At 47.0% G+C, this 23,188-nt stretch overlaps 2 protein-coding genes and 1 long non-coding RNA gene across 10 annotated transcripts in view; 2 read left to right on the top strand and 1 right to left on the bottom strand.

Moving 5' to 3' along the window:
* Positions 1-10,709, top strand: part of LOC120820453 (rap1 GTPase-GDP dissociation stimulator 1) — a 29,957-nt gene extending 19,248 nt beyond the window's left edge. The window contains exons 9-15 of one of the 4 annotated variants that reach the window (XR_013467940.1): positions 4,559-4,693; positions 5,032-5,157; positions 6,320-6,459; positions 6,673-6,799; positions 7,252-7,307; positions 7,409-7,830; positions 8,602-10,709. Coding sequence is in view for 3 of the 4 variants with exons in the window: in XM_040178198.2 (XP_040034132.1) it covers positions 4,559-4,693; positions 5,032-5,157; positions 6,320-6,459; positions 6,673-6,799; positions 7,702-7,830; positions 8,602-8,729 (785 nt within the window). In the remaining variant the exon portion in view is untranslated. Of the gene's footprint in view, positions 1-4,558; positions 4,694-5,031; positions 5,158-6,319; positions 6,460-6,672; positions 6,800-7,251; positions 7,382-7,408; positions 7,831-8,601 lie in introns of those variants that run through there. The other 3 variants (XM_040178198.2, XM_078104594.1, XM_078104593.1) reach the window with 3 other exon arrangements.
* Positions 1,975-2,930, bottom strand: LOC144409482 (uncharacterized). Its single transcript, XR_013467941.1, has 3 exons — positions 2,728-2,930; positions 2,509-2,660; positions 1,975-2,247 (listed from the first exon to the last, which is right to left on the bottom strand). It is a non-coding gene; the product is annotated as an uncharacterized LOC144409482 (long non-coding RNA).
* A 1,120-nt stretch (positions 10,710-11,829) lies between the features above and the next one.
* galm (galactose mutarotase) lies at positions 11,830-17,050 on the top strand. 5 transcript variants are annotated; one of them, XM_078104600.1, is made up of 9 exons: positions 11,830-12,081; positions 12,547-12,734; positions 12,896-13,050; positions 13,679-13,792; positions 13,982-14,074; positions 14,557-14,638; positions 16,156-16,306; positions 16,470-16,644; positions 16,826-17,050. In XM_078104600.1, exons 2-9 carry the CDS (start codon positions 12,548-12,550, stop codon positions 16,901-16,903), a joined length of 1,035 nt encoding a protein of 344 aa, XP_077960726.1. In that variant the 5' UTR covers positions 11,830-12,081; position 12,547; the 3' UTR covers positions 16,904-17,050. The 5 variants fall into 5 exon arrangements, with proteins under 5 accessions (XP_077960726.1, XP_077960725.1, XP_077960722.1 ...); XM_078104599.1 differs by having other exon boundaries at positions 11,971-12,081; positions 12,547-12,803; XM_078104596.1 differs by having other exon boundaries at positions 12,041-12,399.
* Positions 17,051-23,188: the final 6,138 nt, after the last annotated feature.

Raw genomic sequence — 23,188 nt, 5'->3', positions numbered from 1 at the left:
GAACTAAAACTGCAGGCAGGAGCAGCTGGAGGATGGGCTCAGCTCCATCAGGGCGCAAGGTCTGCCGATACAGGATGTCGCCCCGCTTAACCAGCCGGCCCCATTGACGCAGCAGGATCAATGCGGGAGGTGAGAGCTCTTGTCGCTCTGCGTAACTGGGACGCCGTCCTTCCTCCCAGTACCTCTGGACTTCCCGAATGACCGAATCAGCCTGCTGCAGGTTGTGGATGTTGTCAGGGGTTCTCTCAGGTAAAACAGTCACAGTTGCTTGTGTCACGACCGTTTTATTCACTTTTAGGACCTGCTGGTGTGGTTACGGGAGTGGTGTGCCAGGGAGCATGGCCGTCAGATCTAATGGGCCAGGCGGATGCTGACGGGACAAAGCATCCGCATTTCGGTTGCTTCTGCCGGAACGGTACTTGATCTCGAAGTCGAAAGAGGCCAACTGAGCTGCCCAGCGCTGTTCCGTGGCGCCAAGCTTAGCAGTCGCCAAATGACTGAGTGGATTATTGTCCGTGTAGACTATGCAGCGGTGGCCCAACAGATACTCTCGGAACTTTTCGGTCATAGCCCACTTTAGGGCTAAAAACTCCAGCTTCATGGAACTATAGTTTGCCATATTACGCTCGGTGGGCTTCAGTCCGCGGCTGGCATAAGCTATGGGCCTCACCTTGCCGTTTTGCTCTTGTGATAACACTGCACCCAACCCACCATAACTGGCGTCAACCTCGAGGATGAAGGGCAGTGAAAAGTCTGCGTAAGCAAGCACAGGGGCATTAGTGAGCTTGGTCTTAAGTGTCTCAAAACAGTCTTTAAGCTCCTCTTTCCAGTGCTCAGGGCTCAGCTGTGGGGACCGCTGGACCCGTCTAGACTTTGTGCCTCCAAGCTCAGCAATCAGTCGGTGGAGGGGGGCTGCCAGCGTTGCAAAGCCCTCCACGAAGCGGCGATAGTAGCTTGCGAAACCCAGGAAAGACCGAAGCTCAGAGACCGTCTGGGGAGGCTGCCACTTTGCCACGGCCTCTATTTTGGATGGGTCCGTGGCGACACCGTTGGCCGATACAATGTGGCCGAGATACCGCACCTCTGGCTGAAAAAAGGTGCATTTGGAGAGCTTGGCCTTGAGTCTCTCCTGTTTCAGACGGGCTAGTACCACGTCAAGTCGGTGAAGATGCTGCTCTACAGTAGAAGAGAAAACAACAATGTCATCTAGGTATAAAAGCAGAGACAGACCTTGTTCATCGCCAAAGATCCTCTGCATTAATCTTTGAAAAGTGCCAGGAACAGTGCGTGGGTACAGCAGTACTTCTATAGAGCCAACGTTTACAATGGGTATGTATGCTGTACCTCTAACTACCCTCACCACAGATGGAGAAGCCAACAAACCTGCAGGTAAACCGGAGTCAAGGGGCTCAAACAACACTGTGCTATCGGTACCCTGCCCTGACCTTCCTCTAAACATAGGGCACTTTCTGTCTCGGGGCACGAACACTAACCTCTCGGCTGCAGGGGCACTGGCAGAAGTAAGGGCAGTCGGCAGTACTGAGGAGGTTGAAGGTGTAGCACTAGAGGGCGGCACCAACGAAGCTTTCAGCCTTTAACTGCGCAACCAGAGCTCGCAACTCTTGCATTTCTTCCTCCATGGTTGCCAGGGGACTGCTGCTGCTTTGTCTTATTCAGAAAAACAAAAAACAAACAACAAAAAACAAAGGAACACACGTCTCTGCCTTTTTTTTTTTTTCAGTATAAGTCCTGCCAGCAACGCCAAGTTTGTGGCAAGCGTGAGGTGGGGTAGGAACTACCCCAATAATCTATAGTTTTTAACTAGGGGAAAAAGAAAGAAACTAAAGGAAACCAGCAACGCCACCCTGGGAGAAATCACCCAGGGAAAAGAAAGAAATCTATGAATAAGGTAAATTACTAAATCTAAACAAAAGGACAACACAAGTTCGTTACACTGAGCAGGCGAGAGACGTGTTTCCAAAAGCATATACAACAGTTTATTGGGCACAATTCAAATCTAAAAAAAGTTATCCTATTTGTATAAATTATCATGTATTCCAGGGCTGGGGCATTTGTGCTCAAGGTGAGTGAGGGGTGGGAGTATAAACTTAAAATGGGAGCACCACAATCCAAAATTAACACTCCAAACACACAAGGGCAAAGCAAAACAAAGGAGGGGAGTGAATAAGACACTACACACGAAGGGACACCATCACCAAACAGGATCACCAGTGAGGCCCTCAGCACCTGGAATCACAAAGATGGACAGTTAATGGGAGACTGAAAATAAATTCAACAACAATAGAGATCCAATACAAATCAAAAAGAAAGGAAAATATCAAAACAGGTTACAGTTTGAACTCAAAGAACTAAACCATCAAATAATCAAAAATAGCTACAAAAATAATAAAGAAAGATCTCCCTTGCCATCCACCTCCTATTTCAGGCAGCTAAACATGAAAACATAATACAATAGGCATAAAAATGCGGACAACGGGATTTCCACACCCGAACGCAGCAGCAGGCAATGTCCGTAAAAAGTGTGGGTTTTATCCCCACACAAAGCAGCAGCAGTCCAAAACGGGTCAGGACAGTCGGGACCTCAGCGTGGCATAGCTCCGGGACAGAACGAGCAAACACGCAGTCCGACCTGCCAGCGCCTGCACATAAACGCAAGTTTATTACGGTGCCGACTAGATCGCCGACGCGCAATAGACTGCAACGTACCTGCACGGTGGAACAATTTGCACAACCCTGCAGAGAGTGCCGAGCGTCTGCCGAACCTGCAGCCAGGTAAACCCGGAAGGGGGAGGTGCGTATCAGCTGTCAGAGAGCGAGCAGATCTACAGGTCCCTCCTTATATAATAAATTAAAGGGGGACAATACTGCGAGTGGGCGGAGCCACTGGAAAAGCAGTCATCCTGCTACATTAGCCACAAAAAAGAAGCTGGAAGCGGCCGGGGATGTAGAAGGTTGAATGTACCCACGTTTAAGAACATCTTCCACATACTCCTCCATGGTCCTTTGCTCCGGAATGGACAGAGGATAAACACAGCCCTTGGGCAGGGTGGCCCCAGGTAGCAGGTCGATGGCGCAGTCCCCTGGCCGTTGAGGTGGTAGTTTGGTCGCCAACTGCTTGCTGAAGACATCCTGGAATGCTCTGTACTCCGCCGGAATCTCCACCTGGTGCTGGATTTCCGGACCTTCCAGGGACGTGAAACCAACGGGGAACTCGGGCCTTCCCTCCGGAGATGAATCTGAGGGCCCCTTCTGGACCTTCTCAACCGAGGCTAGACAGGAGTGGGAGCAGTCCTCTCCCCAGCGAAGGACCTCCCCGGATTTCCAGTCAATGGTGGGTTGGTATTGAACCATCCACGGGCCTCCCAGGTTGAGCTCTGCAGTGGAATCCTCCAGTACCATGAAGGAGATCTCCTGCGAGTTCAGGCAGCCGATGCGGAGAGTCAGTGTGGGGGTGAAATGGCGAATTAGACCTCGGCCCAATGGTTTGCCCTGGATGGTGTGGACTTGGAGGTCTTGGTGACTTTGCCACTTACGAAGGTTCAATTTTTGTAGGAGTTGGGGGGACATGAAGTTCCCCGCCAAGCCGGAGTCGAGGTTTTAGAGCTGATCGTGAATGGTGAGATCAGAAGCTGTCTGACCAAATACTTCCTTGAAATGCTGAATGAAACTTGGAAGAGATTTTACCACAGGAGAATCAGAGTTCCAGATGGAGCGCTCTTCCGGACAGCAGGGAGATAATAAACGCTACTCGAGCGGAGTCATTAGAAAATTGGTGCGCCTGCATTTGGAAATACAGCGATACCTGAAGCAGAAAGCCGCTGCAATCCTCCGCCTCTCCGTGGAAGGTTGCTGGTCGAGCTATGGTACTCACTGAGGCAGCTGGTGAACCAGCGGGTGGTTACGGAGAAGGGCTTACGGACTGACGGACAGCCTGAACCAGTTCCGCGAATGGATCGCGAGCTGGATCCTCCACAGGCTCTGCATGATTCTGCATATTGTCTTTGGTCTGGTCTTCTGTCACGTATGAGGGACAGGAGACAGCCGGGAGGTGAGTACAATAGTTTATTGACACGATAACGGAAGCAGACGGAGATATGAGGAATAGGCAGGCAGATGACCAGGATGGAACGTTAACAGGACATAGTCCGAGTTCCAGGTTACGGACTGGAGGAGAGTCCCTTGGAGAAGCCGGTAGGGATTCAGGTTCGTAGCTTGGAGTCTGTGGTGTCCTGTAGAGACGAGACCAGACACTGAGTGTGTGAAGAGGAGCCAGATATAAAGGGAGGTGAACTGATGAGGTGCAGGTGACGGTGATTAGAATTCAGGGGACTGTGAACGAGTGGGAGGAGTGATTGAAGCTGGTGGGATCCTGACAAATATACTGTTAGGGTATATTTAACATTGATAATTCATAGTTTACCCACCTCTACCTTTACCGCTGTATCCCTGTATAAAAGTATGTATAATGCAATAGTAAATGGCAGTGTAGGTAATGTAGACTAATCAAAGGTTTGTTGGCCTGGTGTGTTTCTGTCAGACAGTAACTGTGTGAAGATGCTGGACCTCGGCGTGGTTCCTCACATCCTCACCTTGTTGGAGCAACATGTCGATGAAGGAGACGTGTCCGTTCAACATGCTGGACTGAGCGCACTCAGAAACCTGGCCATCCCTGGTAAGGACCAAACACTAGAGATATTAGAGAACACGTATGCCCTTTCTTTTTAAAGTGAAACACTGGAACTTTTCAGTCATTTGATTTAATGTCAACACACTACTGAAACAAGCCAGTCGAATCGTGTGGGATCAGTGAGGAATATAAATCGTAAACATACTTGAAAAGGTCTTACATCGGTGACATATTATTTTATTTTATTACCTGTGCACTGTTGTCTTGTCTGTCTACTGTCGCGCACTAGCCGCCAAGACAAATTCCTTGTATGTTTGACATATTTTGGCTAATAAATGTTTCCTGATTCCTGATAACTGATTCCTGACATGTGTGTCTTTCAGCCGCCAACAAAGTGCGAATGCTGGAGGACGGGGTGACCGAGAGGATAAAGACCCTGCTGCGCTCTGACATGCCGCCAGTTCAGTTCAAACTGCTGGGGACACTACGCATGATGGTGGACGGACAAGGTGAGCACGCTGCGCTTTCAGTAACAGGTGTGACATGCATAACTACCACTGTAAACTACAGTTAAACTACAGACAAAGAGATACCTGGAACGGGAACTAGCACTGGGCTGCAAGCTAACCAGTGGTAGCAGTATCTAAATTATAAACATCAATATAATCATTAATGTTCCCTGAGATCAAAAGCACCACCCTGAGCTAACAGGCCAATAACTAAACTATAATATAATTTATATTTAATTATTAAGAGTAAATCATTTTGAACGTTTGAGTTTGAGTACCGTCTGTCACCAGCACACAGAGGAGAAGGGGAGGACGGGTAAGAGACAACTAAATACTGTAGTAACCAGCGTGGACCTGCAGAGGAGTAGAGAGGGAGCATGGTGGCAGTGAAATATGACAGAAATATGAAACTAGTGGTGGTACCGACTACTATCAGCAGAGAGAGAGGAGAATGACAATCAGTAGAGAACCGGCTGTCACACAATGGGAGAGCGAGTCAAGGATGGCTATTAATTAAATCACAGAGGGAGACAGAATCAACCATCGTGTTAGTAACGAAAATCAGACTTTCTGGTTCTTCTGACTTTGTTTCCTTGTGGTTGAAATGCACTTATTGTAAGTCGCTTTGGATAAAAGCGTCAGCTAAAAGACATGTAATATGATGTAACAACTTCTGAACTGTGGAAGATCGCTGGATAGTCCTTCCTGCTAAGGAAGGTTCTAACTGAGTGAAATGACCTGGAAGTAGTGCAAGCGGCACCATGATGCTTCCTTAGTTGGCTCCTTTGTCATAGGAACCACTGGACCATCCTTCACGAAAGGAAAGGAGATCATTCTGTCCCACAATTCCTCGCGGCGGCAATATTTAAATTTCACCACATGGATGACCAGTGGGGCACGCTCACATGTCATGCACTGACAGACGGCCATGAGCGGATTGATTTACAGTCTCACAACTACCAACAAGCCCTATTCCTCTAACACAGCTCTGTATTCTATATTCGCTTCGTTATAAATCGACAGATCATTTTGTCTCCAATAATTACAATTGTGGACGTCTCCAAATGTCCGGGTCAGTCCGCTCCAACGGTTTCCCTTCACCCACCCCGTGTGCTTTGAACGTGTTTGAGTGTATTTACATGTATCTATGTGTGTGTGTTAGAGGAGGCAGCTTTGGCGCTGGGGAGGGACGCTGTGCTGCTGGCTCGAGTCATGGAGTGGTGTGAAGCCAAAGACCACGCAGGAGTGCGAGGAGAAGCCAGTCGCCTCCTGGCTGCCCTCATCAGGCACAGCCGCAGCCCCGTGAGCCCTCATAAACTGTGCAGTTCTTCATTTCTTTCCTCTAATCAGAGCTTGTGTTACATGTTAACGTAGACACAGATACGCATCTCTCTCTCTCTCTCTCATATATATATATATATATATATATATATATATATATATATATATATATATATATATATACACACACTTTAACTGGACATCATTAATGAGTTGATTTCCACTCTCTCACAGGAAGTTGTCCATGCTGTGGCCAAAGCGGATGGGGTTCGGCACCTTATCTCCATGGCAACAAGTGAACACGTCATCATGCAGAACGAGGCCCTAGTTGCCCTGGCGATAGCGTCTGCCATTGACATTGGTAATGCAATTTCAGAGACAAGGTTCTAGACGCACAGTTAATGGTAGTTTAGATAAACTTAGAACTTCGTTGTACCATGTTTCTATTACATGTGACTTTTATTAAAGTTAACCATGTGCATACACATGTCTGGATATGGAAAATTATCCTAGGCTTTTGATTTTCTGTAGTGCTTTTTAGTTTTTAACCATTTAAGCAATGCACTCCGGATCCAGATGATGTCGATACATATGTGTACATACGTGTTGTGGCCACAATAAGGAGGTCAAGCAAATCGCATGCACGTTGTTGTATTCAAGATAGAGTAGAATGACGAGCCGCCCTGGCCCAGAATATTCATAAATACTCACCTCCTGGGGTGATTTTTTAAATTAATCAGTTTTAGAATAGATTTTTGTATTTAATATTAGCTTTGAAATCAATGCATGTTGTTTTTCCCGTGTTGTTTTTAGAAATGCACCGAGCAAGTGCCACATATCCTCTCCAGCTGGCCCTGTGGTCATCTTTGGTACTTTTATCTCTTGAGGGACTTTGAAATCTTTCAGAATTCAACTTTTTATTGACTTTGCTGTGTCAGTCAGTCATCTTCTATACTGCTGGTCCTTGCAGAGTCCATCCCAGCTAGCATCGGGCGGGAGATGCAGAAACAGATTCACACACCTACACGCAATTTTAGAACCACCAATTAAGCAGTCTGGACTGGGAGGAAGCCGGAGTACCCGGGGGAAAGCCACTGGGAGATCATGCACACCCCGCGCAGAAAGGCCCCCAGGAGCGTTTTGCTGCGAGGCGACAGAGCTAAACACAAAACCACCGCGCCGCCCCATTTCATTGTCATAAGGTGACCTGACATCTTCATTTAGTGATGTGGTGTTTCCCTGTTTGTTTGTGTGTGACTACAGAGTCCGTGAAGGATCCGTTCAGGGAGGCGGAGCTGTTGCCGATGCTGAAGAAGATGTTGGAGGATCCTGTCGGGGCGGTCGAAGTCAAGTTCAGTGCTTTAGGTCTCATCTGCAGCCTGGCTGACTCCAGTATGTGTTTAGTTATTAATTAAAAGACACATTCTCAACATTCTGCTCAAACACAGCATCTTAAAGGAGGAGCGTGTAGGATTTAGTGGCATCTACTGGTGAGCCAATTGGGCATTAAATCAGGAAAAGACCAGGGGCCAATTCCTCCCACGTGGTTAAGCTAAATCATCAATCAATCATTAGCCAGCTTGAATTAACCCTACCATTGAAGTCAGGTTTGGTTCCTCAAACGCTGATCCGCACTCAAACAATCTCGTTGATTCAAATCAAACTTCTGTGATCACGACGATTGTGCGTACGCGTCCTATTTCAAAAGGGTGAGGAGTCGATCACCGAAACCAGGATCTTCTAACAGCACAAAGTCTCTTTTCTCTCCGGAGCAGGTTCAGGTTTATGGATGTGTTGCTGTGGTGCATAGCCAAACTGGTTTTGCAAAACCGAAAAGCAAGACTTATGAAAACTTATCCTTACTCAGGTAGCCACGTACGAGGAACGAGGTCCTGGCCTTTCAGTCCACAGCGATCCTGCGGGAATAACCACAGGAGTGCCTTATATATGTATATATATATATATATATATATATATATATATATATGTATGTATATATACATATATATATAGCAGTGTATGAGAACCTTAAAGGACGCTGGTCTCTAAGAATGATTCTACAACGGATCTTCAGGTGTGGTCCAATCGACGGTTGCAGGAGAATTCTAAACACACTGTGTGTCTCACACTTCTCCCTCTTCTTCTCCCCCTCGTCTGCCCCAGATGTAATGAAGATGGAGTTGCACTCTGAGAACATGAAGGAAAGCCTCAGTGCACTGACGGAACACAGCAGCAGTAAACTTGCCTCTCAGGCCAGTTCCATACTGGCCACTCTCAACGACACCAGCTAAACCAGCACGCTGCACAAACCCTGCATCTCATCTGTGGAATCCACTGGCTTCTTCAACTGCTCATCGTCAGTGGTCCTACCCATATAGCTACACGCATATGCATAATGTCTTCTCACAATACACCTCTGTCCTCACAGGAAGTTAGGTTTAGGCAACAACGCCACTTTAGGAAATGAAACATCAGTTAAATAACTCCACAACCCCACCGAGTGACTCGATAGTCACTGGTTCATTTGTACGACGGCTCTCCGGTCGTCAGTCCACACACTGGCCAGCGAGTAATTCACAAGTTTATCGACGTTAAGGACCGACGCAGCTAAAGACGAGCGTGACAAAGTAATATCAGCGTTGACTTTTGGTTCCTGAAGGGACAAACGGTGGTTTGACCCATTTACCTCCCGCCTGCCACCTGTGGACCACCGGTCTCCTCGTCCTACATCACAGAATGCTAAACAGTTCGTCAACATTGTCCACTGATATCTACCAGCTGTTTAGTAGACATTCACTGTGCACAGCTGACATTTAGGGCAACGGGTAGATTTAGTGAAAAGTTCACTAATGGAAAGGTTTGTGCCTGGTGAGCATGATGAATTCAGAACGTTTCACAGTAAAACTGTCTATTTGATTTTGACATTTCTTCAATACAAATGCACAGTAAATGTGGCGTTGAGCCGTTTACACAGTGAAGTGATGAATAACCATGATGACAATATGGCAGGAGTTCCCTATAGTTAACGCTTGCGCAGACTACTGTACATGCTAAGGGCTTTTATTGTGAAAAGTAAGGGCAGAAGGAGAGGATCTGCTGTGCGCTTCTTTTGTCAACGCTGAAAGGTGCAATGAAGTTTCCCGTCTTGGTTTGGGGTGTTGTACACTGCAGTGTGCATTTGGAATATGTACGTATTTTGTGTACTCATGTCTATATGTTAACGTGGAAATGAGCTAACACTCCCTGTGTGTAAAGGCTGTGAGGTATTTTTCCCTTAAAGCATCAAATTACTACTGTCATTCTGAATAGTGTCGAACAGAACTATTAATGCAACCACTCTAACAAGCAATATATACGTATGGATAGTAGCAAACATCTTGACCCAACTCAACTTGGTTATGCTTTATTAACTGTTTCATGGATGAAGAAGGAATTGTTTGGTCATTGTTGGGCATCGTCAAAAGGAATCAAAGTAGCTTCTGCTTATAATCCCCTGCAGAGGAATCATGCTTTGTCATCCTGCGGTCGTGTTCACAGTGCACTAGAAAAACCCGATCAACAGCCCTGATTATGAAGCGCAACGCTTCATAATCAGGGCTGTTAATTGGAAATGAGTCTTTCAGTGGGAGCTAACTTGTGGATGCAGTTTGCACACACTGAATTCTAATTATTAATTCAGGCATGATGTCCACAGAGGGTGCGGCTTCAGTACAATTCATTAAGGGGAAAAAACAATACTGTCCTTCCTGCAGACTGACTGGCTGGGAGTCATTATCATCCAAGGGTTGTGGTCAGCTAATGGCCTCTACTCGTTCCTGTCAGGCGTTGGCTTTGAATGGTTGGCCTGGTATGGTTTAATGTTAGACCTTCCTGTGTGATGTTAAGGCCTAATGGTGAGAACACGATGTTTGACAGAGGAATCCTACAAGCACAATGTGAACAAGCCCTTTGCACAACATAATTGAATCGCATGCATTAACAACTTGTAAATACAGAATATATAAGTGTACACCAAGCAAATCAGTGTGCATCTATAGTTGAGTATAGAGGAAATGTGTGGTCCACACAACATGAATCATTTAAGAAATGGACAGAAGCCGCAGTTCTGCTTTAATATTTCATGTAATATATGTATTGACATATTTGGTATTGATAGCTTTCACTTTAAATCAGTGAACAAATCTGTATATTTTTCAGGGAGGGCATTTGACCTTCTCTGAGCTTTGTGCTAGAGAGAAAATAATAAAGTTATGCCGTGTCATCCCCAAAAAGGTGTCTATTGGTGTATTTTTGATTTGATAAACAAAGTGTGTTGACCTCTTCTGTTGTCGTGTACAACAGCGTGAGAGTGACTCACATTTGTTTTTCTCTGCTGATAAAGTAAACCAATGAAGTCCACATTAGTGATGGAGATCTTATCTAACCTACAAATAGGAAGCACTTAAAGTTGCCCAACTGCAATTTTAACTCATATGACGAGGCAAAAAATACATATTCAAAACATGTAAGAAACAATATTAAACACTACTGCAGTGTAAGAAGGCTGTCAGTTAATATCACTCTCCACAGGGGTTCGTCCGCTCTAACAGGTTCTGCCGTCCCATTCACAAAATATTCACAGGTTAAACGCCAAGCCAATAATGGTCAGTAATGAAGACGTGATGTCAATTATTAACATACTTACATCGTCAAAGGTGCTTAACTAACTCAATTATGGAAACTCCCTAAAACAAAGCATTTGTTGATAATCAGCACGGTTTAATGTATTAAAGCAAATTCACTGTATTCTATGAGGTAGTGTATTGAGAAACAGGAAGCCGCTAGACACTCTGTAATAATAATAATAATAATAATAAGCAGCCCACTGGACCAGACTGTCAGAACCCAGCAAATGCCAAAGCTGTACTACTCAAATGCAAAGGCACGACGAAGGAAAAGGGAATCATATCAGAACTGATCAATGGAAAACACAATTTTAAATTGGGGAACGTGTTGGGAAAAGCACCTGTGAAAGTACATAACATCCTCATTGATCAGCTCCGGTAACAATAGAGACGCTTTAACTCGTGTTCCTCCGTCAGTAAGGCCGAGATCCTCCTTGTGGCAGTGGCAAGTGGGTGGCATCAAACTTGAGAGCCCCACCCCCTACACGGAACCCGCCGGTCCAAACCTAAAATTAGCCTCTGTAATAAGAAGACGGGGGCTCACGTGTCTCAAATAAAATTAAATAAAATTAAATAAAATTAAATATTTACAGCAGCTGACCTGTCGTACAAATAACAGTTGTTTCTGGGAAAAATTGGCTCCTCCCACCCAGCGTGCCGTCGTGACGCCGACTGATTTACTGGCGATTGCCGCTGCCTGTCACAAAGTTGCCACCCACTTGCCACTGCCACAAGGAGGATCTCGCTGTCACTCTCCTCCGTCCTGCTGCTGAGAGGATGAAGAGGATGAAGAGGAAGAAGAGGAAGAAGAGGACTGCTGCCCGAGTCTGCACCTCCGCGACAGCAGGTGGCGCTCAGCCCCTTTCATGCTGGCTTGAGATCCGCCAATCAGGAGGGAGAAGACGGAACCCGGAAGTGCAACGCTCGCTCACGTGACTTGGGTCCGATGCCCTGAGCTGAGCCACGGCTGGGACGTGAGGTGATAAACGTTTGTCAAATTTGTCCCTGTCAAAGAAGTAACTGAAATGAAGCCGCACACTGACGTGTCGCCGGTGCGCATGGGTGTTACGCTGCTTCCGCGCGCGCGCGTTCAGACTGACGTCCATACGTCACAGGGCGCGCCTTAGGACCCGTGCTAAGCTCTGCTAATACTCACCTGCGGTCACTCCGTCGTTCTCCCAAACAGCAGAGGGCGCTCTGACAGAATGAAGGGCAGCTGTCAGGTGTGCGCATTCATTCACCTCCTCATGGGCTGCTGTTCCCCCGCAGGGCAGAGAAACACACGTCAATATAAATGGTGCTTTCATCAGATAACTACCGGGGCAGCTGCGTGGTGACGTGCGCCAAGTAAAAAAATGAATGGGTGTAACGTAGGAGGAAGTAGATTTTTCGCGGGCCGTGAAGGTGGTGCGATTGTTGTTGTTGTTGTTGTCGTCGTGTCCAGGATGACGGCGGTCAGCTGTCAGCAGTGGGGGGAGGTGGCCGGGCCGGCCCGCGTGGACCTGTGGGTCCTCCAGTCCTCCTCGGTGCGCGTGGAGGTCCTCACTCTGGGCGCCATCATCAGGTCTGTGTGCTGCCGAGGGAGGGATGGACGGATGGAGGACGTGGTCCTGGGCTATGAGGACCTGGAAGGTGTAGTAAGGGACAGACATCTCCAAGTAGACTGCATTGAAACAAGGAACAAGATTCCCTATAACGATTGTAATTTGTAAATGCTGTTTTATTTCATCTCACGGTTCGTTTTCAAATTTGCTTTCAGAAGTTGTCGCATTGAGGGTGTGTTGTGTTTCCAGGTTACGCGTCGGATAAGCGGTACCTGGGAGCCGTGGTGGGCCGCGTGGCCAACCGGATCGCACTGGGCCGCTTCGTGGTGGAGGGAAGAGAGTACCGACTCGACGTCAACAATGGGCCCAATGCGCTGCACGGAGGCCTGAGGGGCTTCAACAAGGTGGGACGGAGTGACGGAGTGCCGGAGTGGATTCAGCTTCACCTCCTCGTTGCAGGATCAGAGTTTGGTTTCTGAAGCGGACCCATTGAGTTCAGCCGAGGCACAGATGTCAAACTTGCGGCCCGCCGGAAGACGTTGCTACTGTGAGACCTACAGAAAGGTCTCCAGGCCTCGTCCTTCTGAGCTGACGGGTGCTTCTGCTTGCAATTTGTTATTTCCAATGGTTAAACTTGTTAAGGAAAGGAACAATAGTATCTTATTGATGGGTGATGCGCGAGGAGCAGAGCGACGGTCCAATAACCGACATACGGAGTCTGCTAACACACTCGTGTTAAACCACATCAGTGAAGCCGTGAGCGAGGGCTTGTTTTAGAAGCTCGTCCATCCTGAAAGAAGCATTCTTCAAGGGATGCTGTCTCCTGAGGACAGCAAACTGCATGTGTGGATCTTCTGTGCTCCTAAAGTATCCACAATTCTATGCGTATTACTGGGAAATGAGCACAGTACCTGAGTATATCCTTTCAGTATTCTATAGTATAGGACTGTTCTCTACAGCTGTAATTGATCTCTTGTAACGTCCTGTGTATGTAGAAGCTGTTTCACTGTATCGAGGAGTTTGTCTCTGCAGGCTATCTGGCTGGCTGCAGCAGTGGAAGGTGGTGTACAGCTGAGTCTTACCAGTCCAGATGGAGACCAGGGTTACCCTGGGGAGGTCCAGGTGTCCGTGTCCTACACCCTGCAGGTAGGACCACCTGGGTGTGACCCAGCAGCTCCGCAGCCCAAACATTTCTCTGTTCATTGGTTCAATGCTGGAAACCAAACACCTGAAGTTATTAAACTTCAATCAGTATTCAGGGCTCTTTTGTCGTGGCATCTTTCAGACAAAGTGCACTTTGCATGTCAGCTTGTGTACTTTGCTTTGTGTGTCCAGGGGGAAACACTCACTGCTGAATATCAAGCGCGGTCCACCAAAACCACGCCCATCAACCTCACCAACCACTCCTACTTCAACCTGGCGGGACAGGTAAGAGCACGCCTTCACCCACGGGAATAAGAACACGGATCATCTTCCCAGGTTTAAGATGACCCACACGTGGTTACGGATGGCGGTTACTCGCTCATCAGGAGGTGGAGGTAGAGAGGGTGTCCCCGAGCAAGACACCTAACCTCCAAAACATGTAAACGCCACGGCTTACAAATGCAATGTAAGTAATAATGTATTTGTCATTGCAATAAAACCATAGCGTGGACGCTGTGACTGACAGGGGGTCCAGTTTCTGTGGGTGCGTTATGAGAGTAACACGATGGGACCGTAAGGCCTGATCCAAACCAGTCACACTTGAATATGATTCATTGTTACCGTTAATCCTTTTTAGATAGACGGAAGATAGACGGACTGGTTTGGATTATTTCAGATGAACTGAAAGATCTCTGATGTCATTCCGACTGTGTGTGTGTGTCTGTGTGTGTGTGTGTGTGTGTGTGTGCGTGTGTGTGCGTGTGCAGGGTGCAGCAGATATCTACGACCATCAAGTGTCCATCAGCGCTCCGTCCTACCTGCCAGTGGACGACTCGTCCATTCCTACAGGTAAAAGGAGGATGAAGTAGTTTGCGTGACGTGAGACGATGGTGAAGTGATGTTGCTGCACTCAGGGAACTGAATACAAGGAGGACAACCAACCTTCTGCCCTCAGAGGCCAACACTTTGCTCAGCAAGCATGGACATGTCAACCAGAGACACACGTCTTCCCATCTGTCCTCAGGCTCTCGTCCACGCACACAATGTCAACCACTGCCTGACTTAGTTTGAGGACGGCGGAGGAGGAATGACTCGTTGTTGTTAGTGACTTAATATGTCTGTTTTTCCTCTAGAAACTAATATATGAATTAAAGCTAACGCAGTTTTTTCATATTCTTTGAATAAGAAGTAGAAAATAAATGCTTTAGTTTAGAAAAGGCTGCAGTGTGCCCGGCCTTAACAACTACTGAACATCAATGATGTGGGTTTGTTCAAACACACGTGAATCCATATTTCCGTATGAGGACTTGGTGGCTAGGCGGCACGGTGGCGTGGTGGTTAGCACTGTTGCCTCACAGCAAGAAGGTCCTGGGTTTGATTCCCAGTGGCCTTTCTGTGTGGAGTCTGCATGTTCTCCCCGTGTCTGCGTGGGTTCTCTCCGGGTTCTCCGGCTTCCTCCCACAGTCCAAAGACATGCTCTGGGGATCAGGTTAATTGGTGACTTTAAATTGCCCGTAGATGTGTGAATGTGAGTGTGAATGGTTGTGTGTCTCTGTGTTGCCCTGTGATTGGCTGGCGACCAATCCAGGATGTACCCTGTCTATTGCCCAAAGTTGGCTGGGATGGACTCCAGCCCCCCCGCGACCCTGCGTGCAGGATAAGCGGTTTGACAATGGATGGATGGACTTGGTGGCTTCTCCACCTGCCACCAGGTCATCATGGTGCTGCCGTGTCCTCTGGTGTTTGAGATAACTGCTGGTCTCCTCCTCGTTGCTCTGCCTGCTGGTGGGATGAGTCTTCATGAGCTTTAATGACGGTGTTTTCAACACGAGTCTTGTGCTGTCGTGCTGCTTCCTGCCCTCCAGACGAACCCTCCCTCTACTCTGCAATTAGCTTTGGTTTCCTGGGAGACAAAGCTGCTACCGGCCGTTTATTTAAATCACACAATCTGCTTCAGAGGGAAACCCATCTCCAGGGCCCAATCGGAAGAAGACTTGAGGAATATTCGGAACGCGCTGGCTGCCCCCCCCCCACCCCCCCACCCCCGAGGGAGCTGCATTGATTGGCTAACGCACCCTGTTTGGGATTATACGGCGTGTACCTCAGTATTCCTGTTCATGATGCAGTGCAGCCGGTTCCAAGTATTTATCACCAAAGAACAGCTGCGCACACAACTATGAAGCAGATCTTCTAGTTTAGTCTTCAGACGCTTACGTGCTGCATCACAACAAGATCCCAAATGTCCTCTAAACTGACAGGACATGAATCTCTCATAGTTGACTTGTGTTGCACGTTAGTGCTCGTGAGCGTTCTGCTCTCCACCTCTAACCTTTGATCCACCGATCAATCACCTGATGCTTCTGCAGGAGAGATCAGACCAGTGGACAACACGCCCTTTGACCTCACAAAGCCTGCTCTGATTGGGCCCCGGCTGAAGGAACTTCCGGGTCCAGGGTTTGACCACAACTTCTGTCTGTCTTCACCTGGAGAACCCTGGAGAGAGAGACACGCTGCCAGGTGTGCTGCCACACACACACACACACACACACGCACACACACTGCCGTACACACACACACACACACACACGCACCTCCATGTACGCACCGCAATGAACGCACCGCCTGCCGTGACAAGTTCCTTCTTCTGTCCACAATAAACGGTTCTGATTGTTCGTCTCAGGGTGTGTCACTCAGCTAGTGGGCGGGCCTTGGAGGTTTCTACCAGCCAACCAGGCGTCCAGTTCTACACTGCCAACTTCCTGGATGGTTCTATAACAGGAAAGGGCGGGGCTAGGTACGGGAAGCACAGCGCCTTCTGTCTGGAGACACAGAATTGGCCTGATGCTGTCAACCAGGTACGATGATGATGATGAAGATGAATAGAAAACGTTTCTTGTAAATGCCTGAGTCGGTGGAAAAAGTTATTTTTGCCGTAAATGTGTTGTTACTCAGTTTTCTGCAACGCTGTAGCTTTTAAAACACTACTTCATTAACACAGTTTAGTTACATAATGTCCGTCCGTGTGTCCGTCCTCAGCCTTCTTTTCCTAACTGTCTTCTGCGTCCTGGTGAGGACTACCAACATGTGACTCGCTTCACCTTCACCACTGCCTGATGTCGCCACAAACTGGACACGCCCACGCAGGACACGCCCACGCAGGACACGCCCAGTTTCTCTCTGTGTTGGTCTGTGCAGTGACACAATTTGTCAAACCGGACCAAACTGTTTTTCAATTAATCATAAAATAAAGAAGGACTCACCGTAGCTGTCTGATTCCATTTGTTCCAATGTGTGCTGATCAGCATGAGATCTGGTACAAACCACCTGTCCTATTTATCCCATATTAAGTATCAGGAGTAGTAATTACACTGTACAAACCGCGTGTACCTTTGCCTGCACCTTTCAGCTCAACATGGCTGCACCATTTGTAGAACATCGGGGGAGGAGGCGGGTTAGGGTCAGGGGTCATCCTACTACCCTCCCAACAGATGTGTTGCTATGGAAACCTCAGATCCATCACTCGGAAAGGCTTTTAACAGCTGGCAGTTCCAACGCGCTGGAAGGAGTCTGCCTGCCCCAAAGCAGAGAGGTGACCTCCCATCATGCACCTTGTCCCGTTTGACCGCAGAGGGCAGCGCAGCTTCACAGTCAGCATCCTGAAACTGGGGAACCTCTCACATTGTTCAGTTCAGTACTGTTTTTTATTTTCTTAAAGGGAGACAATGAAGCCAAAATCAGCATGGTTTGAGCTGCTAATATTTAAATCCCTTAAATACTTAAAAGTCATAACTTACTACATGGATTTACTTTAGGTTGAAATATTTGAATTTGTTCTGCCAGGCTACTATGTCAGTGTTATTTCTAACGATAAAAGGAATAGCGTAAGGACTTCAACTTGCTGACTTTTAACAAATGATTTGGCTCACTGGTCCACTGAGTGGCTCTTGAATAATCTATATCAATCTATGCGAAATATGTAGGTGTAAATGTGTCCAAAGACACGTGCGTCACAAAGGAGGGTTGTGAAGGGAGAGCGGGAACATGGAGCTGATTGTGGTGAGTGGGAGGAGACCTGGCACAGAGGAAGGGCTTGTGGGGGTGTGCATGAGTCATGGAACAGCATCTTTATGTCCGTTCAGCTGCTTATTAATCCCTTTGCACAGCACAGCTCACAGAACGATGCAGATCCCACTGGACTGCAGGTCCTCATGCTGACCTGCTGCCTATGAGAGATCCATCTGCACGTCGCCGTCCACTTGCTAAGTGGCGTTTACATCATATGCATGTGGATATAGCAAGCTCACCCCTCCCATCAAGGTCCAAGGTTCTTATTTGCCGTTTGTGCATAGACCAACAATCGAGACAGAGAATTCTTGTGCAGGGCTCCCTCACACCCAACAGTTTAAAAAATAAAATAAATAAAGGCGCACTTTAATTAGAAAAATATAAAAATACACTATGCATAAGGTGGCAATATATACTGGAAGGTGGTCATATGTACACAATTAAATACAGTTTTTTAAATATCACTTTAAAAAACGTTCTCTGTTTCTGTCTCTGTTTTCAGTCTGCAGTCTGTAACTTTGTCAGAATGCACTCGGCTCCCTCGGCTCAGGCTCTTCATGCCGCTGGCCCCACCAGAGCCGCTTCACGGCAGAAGTAATAATAATTCTCAAATCAAGGCATTGTAGCTGCTTTATTACTGATTCCTCACGTTCTTCTTCTGCCTTCGATCCTCAGTAGCTTTTACTAAGTGATGAAAACGAGGTGTGTGCACCTCAATGCTTCATTTGCATTGCTTCCCTCCCCAGACGCCCCACTAGGGGGCTCGCTCCCCATTTTGCATCTTTTTGGGGTTTTGCTGGAGTGGTTCCATAAGACAGTGGTTCCAAAATTAAGCCTAAGGCAGAGGAACGGCTGGGGCGGAGAGGGGGGGCAGCTTTATCATCAACCCACACAGACACACTAGTAAAACACTATAAGATGAAATTATAATGAATATTATTGCATCAAGTGTTAAAGATATGGAACTAGATCATGGTTGCACCTTAGAAATAAATATGAAAAGTCAAACAGATCAAGTGCAGCCGACTTAACAGCCGTGCGGCGGGTCGAAAGGAGGAAAAGATAAAAACGGGGCGAGATGTGCCGAGATGTGACTGACGTGACTGTAACAAAGCCACAGAAAGAAAATACAACGATATCTGCCCCTGCACAGCACTGTGACCCCACTGCCCCCTATGAAGCCCACTAAACCTTCCCTGTTTACGCTAAAATTGTGATAATATGACTATTAACTGTAGAGGACTAATATAACTATTGACATGGTGAGTGTGTATCCAGCGCATGTTCCCACAAACCCACATAATAGGTAATAATAAAGAAGCAGCACACAAAACGCTTCACCCTCATTGAAACTATGACACAAAGTCAGCACCCTCAGTCCTTAGAGACTAGAACAAGGTCCCCGTGGAGCTGTTACCAAGGACTCCATAGCAACAATGGATCCTTCTGTGTTGGATGTGTGTAAACTGATGTAATTACTGCCTTCGACCCATTATTTATTCGTGTTAATCACACTCTTTTGAAAGTATTACGTGAGAAGATCGTGCCAACTGTCTCGTGTTTCAGCTGCGATCTGGTCCAGCGGGCCGAGCTGCCTGAAAGCTCACATGAATCGCAGTGTCGGCCTGAAAACGGAGCAAGATTAAATGTGCAGACGGGGAGCAACAGGAAACAGCTCTCTTGTGCAATTGCATTATTCTGTTTGTGACTCCCAGAACACAGCAGCTCAGCCACGCACAGATGAAGACGCTGCACACACACGCCTGCAGGACACGCAGGACACACCAAGTTTGCAGCGAGCTGCGACCATGTGAGGGACCTGATCTGTGAGCCTCAGGTGAGGTCAAGTTGGGGGTTTTCTTGTCTCCGTGTTTTGTCATTTCCTGTTTTATTTTGAAAGATTAACCTTCCTCTCGTTTCAGGTCACTCCTCCCTCCATGTGTCATTACATTACATTACAGGTCAGCTAGCAGACGCTTTTATCCAAAGCGACTTACATTACACTTTAAACCCATGGCTTTTTCACATTTTTGCCCGGGGAGCAATTAGGGGTCAGGTGTCTTGCTCAGGGACACTTTGACATGGAACATGGGGCAGCCTGGAATCAAACCACCAACCTTGTGCTTCCCAGCACACCTTCTCTAACCCCTGCACCAGTCGAATTGTCTTCCTTGTCTCGTCTCGTCTCCTTACGAGGGAATTTTTGTTCATCAGTTTTCTTCATAATGACCTCGAGCCTTTTTATAGTATTTTTGGTTTTCCTCCTAGTGGAGTGATTTTGAGTTTCTTAGGTATTCCTCTGTGAAGTGATTTTCTGTTTAGAGACCATTTCAGATTTTCCTATAGGTTTTTTTATATAGCTGCTTATTTTATCTCCCAGAGAGCCTAATAAAGACGGCCTATTCTGGTCACCCTTCTGCCCCTGAGTCCTCTTCTAAGTCCAGGTCTGACATGAATAACTTGCACCCTGTTGAAGCAAGATGGGGAAAGCTGGGAGGTGTCAGTTGTGCGTGAATGACGACAGGTTCTCAAATAAGCCACTAAGTCACTTTCTCTTAACTTGTTCTGAAATGAGTCGCACACCGGGCCGGATTCTGCTGACACGGATAAAGCTCATTGATTCGGTCAGCTCATTTAAGACTAAGCTTAAAGCTTTCCTCTTTGATTGTGCTTATAGTGAGGGCTGGCTCAGGTTAGCCCGGACCAGCCCTGAGTTAAGCTGCTGTAGTTGTGTCGACGCGCTCCTTTCAATTCATGGTTCAAAAAGGATTGTGCGTGTTGCAGAGCGATTCACGGCTAGAACAACGCCAGGGGTCGACGGCGGCGCCTGGAGTAGAGAGGGCGCGCCAGGGACCGGCCCCAGCTGCACCCTGTCCCATGTCGAAGTGTCCCTGAGCAAGACGCCTAACCCCTAATTGCTCCCTGGGCAAAAAACATGAAAAGCTATGGGTTAAAAATGCAACGTAAGTCAGCTAAATGACCTGTAATGTAACAACAGGTGGAGTCACGTGTTTTGTTGAAGACGACTAGAGAGCCACGTCTTTGTGTGTGGAAGTCGCTGGTTGCTTTATTTATTGATCATAGACTTTATTGCCCCGTGCATCCACACTGCTGCTTTTCATCAAGGACACATTTGTCCCGCATAAGGACGACTTTGTTCCCCTCGTTTGTGGAGATCTCCCTCCATGAATCAGAGGCCATCCGGCGTCCTCATAGTCCGCCAATGACGGCTTCTCTTCAATCTGATCCGTTCTCTCGTAAACGTTCTTTGTTTTGATAATGCCGGTATTGTGCAATGAAACCAGAAATGTGAGACCAATTCAAAGATTCAAGTTTCAAGATTCAAAGATTTTTATTGTCATTTACACACTGTTTACACCCTGTGTATTTAAATTATTGTACTTGCCTTTCCGGAAAGGCGACCAATTTTAAAATTAAAATAAAGACAAGAATACAATATTTACATAAATGTACATAAAATAAAAATAAAAAATGAGGTAAGGATAAGGCAGAAATGAGGTGACAAGGAAAAGTGCAAAACTGAGCAGGTTGTAAAAGAAAAAAACTTAAATTAAATTAAATATGTGCAATATAAATGAACAGTAAGTGAATCCTAACAAGCTAGCGTAGACCAGTTGTGGATTAGGTTGTAGAGTCCTCTCAGCTGTTGATGTCTCTAATTTGACACCTCCTGCCTTAGGGTAGAAGCGTGAACAGTCCATGATGGGGGTGGGCGGCGTCATGGAGGCAGCTCTCCTGTGAACCCCGCGGTGGTAGATGTTCTGCAGAGAGGGCAGCGGGATCTTGGTGATCTTCTCTGCCCTCCTCACCACTCTCTGCAGGCGTTTGCGGTCCATGGTGGATGTGATGCCGTACCACACGCCACCTGATGGACAGTGAGGATCAGTGAAGGACAGTGATTATCAGTGTGGGACAGTGAGGGACGGTGAGGGACAGTGAGGATCAGTGAAGGACAGTGATTATCAGTGTGGGACAGTGAGGGACAGTGAAGGACAGTGATTATCAGTGAGGGACAGTGAGGGACAGGTATCGTGGATTGCTGCTGGGACAGAGACATTTTGTCCTACTGGCTGCCATAAGAAGACAGATTAGTATGCACAGTCAGGCCCATGAATATTTAGACTTTAAGACGATTTTCATTGTTTTGGCTCTGTACTCAAACACAATGCGTTTTTTAATGAAACTATGAAGACTTGTGAAGGATACAGACTCTAAGCTTCAACTGGAGGGTGTTTACATCAAAGTTAGTTGAGTGGTGTAGCAATTACAAGACATTGTACACGCCATCTTGACCGAAGGGAATTGAACAATTGGCGGACCGGCGGTTCCATTGTGTGTGTGTTATTCCCTTATTATTTGATTAACAAGGAGCAGATAAAAGGTCCAGAGCTGTGGTATCTGCATCCTATTGGACTGTAAGTCCCCTCGCCCTCCCAACCAAGGACCTGGTGTTCTTCTCCGTTGGAGAAAGTCAAGTTCTCACTGTGGAGACACCCTGAGAAATTCAAATCCACATGGGCCTCGATCATCCAATACTACTTCATGAATGTTTTTTGTGACAAAGGAGTATCTGTTCCAATCACACTATCAGTTCTTTACACGTGCATGTAAACGTTTGACCACAGCTGTGCCTCCTCCTCAATGAAGCACGGTGGAGGCGGTGTCATGGCTGCTAATGCAACTGCTCCCTTCATCTGTTGATAATTTGAGGAGGATTTCTGAAGTGTTTTTGGCAAGTTATCTACAGCCAAAACATATTGGGCGACGCTGCACGTGCAGATGCCTGCATGCATTTCACATGCTGAGGACAGCTGGAGGGAAATGGCTGGAGGAACCAGCAGGAAGGGAACCCAGCGTCTGCGGATGTCTACGTGTTGCACCCTTCAGGCTGGCATTGACTGCAAAGGATTTGCTACCAAATATTAAAAGTGACAATTTGATTTATGATTATGTTACTTAGTCCGTTACTTTTAAACATTTGTATGTATATATTTTTATAATATATCATTTCTTTGCTGCACCAATGGCCTCTTTTGGTTGTAATAAACCACAAACGATGCGCTGCAGGTAGATGCATCGCCCTCTATTGGCTTTCCTGCCACAGGAACAGACCCAGAACAACAAGAATCAAGAAAGAACAATTCTTTGAAGAAAGCCAAACTACAAAGTGCTATAAGTGTAACTGCTGCTGACGTGTCCCACGCAGATAGAGGAAGGAAGCTACTGACCACAAGATGATGACATGATTTGTTCAGATCTCCGCAAAACAAAACCATCAGCAGGTTCCGGTTTATTAGAAACCAGTGCTTGCAC

This window comes from Gasterosteus aculeatus, chromosome 6 (assembly GCF_964276395.1).
Source record: "Gasterosteus aculeatus chromosome 6, fGasAcu3.hap1.1, whole genome shotgun sequence".
Lineage (NCBI taxonomy): Eukaryota > Metazoa > Chordata > Actinopteri > Perciformes > Gasterosteidae > Gasterosteus > Gasterosteus aculeatus.
This window is presented reverse-complemented; position numbering and strand designations above follow the sequence as displayed.

What these genes read in the sequence shown, in the direction of transcription:
- galm (XM_078104595.1), top strand. Translation starts at nt 12,308, where the DNA reads ATGAAGGGCAGCTGTCAGGTGTGCGCATTCATTCACCTCCTCATGGGC. An exon ending in AACACACGTCAATATAAATG is followed by an intron (nt 12,400 to 12,546) that starts GTGCTTTCATCA and finishes CGTCGTGTCCAG; the next exon opens with GATGACGGCGGTCAGCTGTC. An exon ending in GCCTGAGGGGCTTCAACAAG is followed by an intron (nt 13,051 to 13,678) that starts GTGGGACGGAGT and finishes TTGTCTCTGCAG; the next exon opens with GCTATCTGGCTGGCTGCAGC.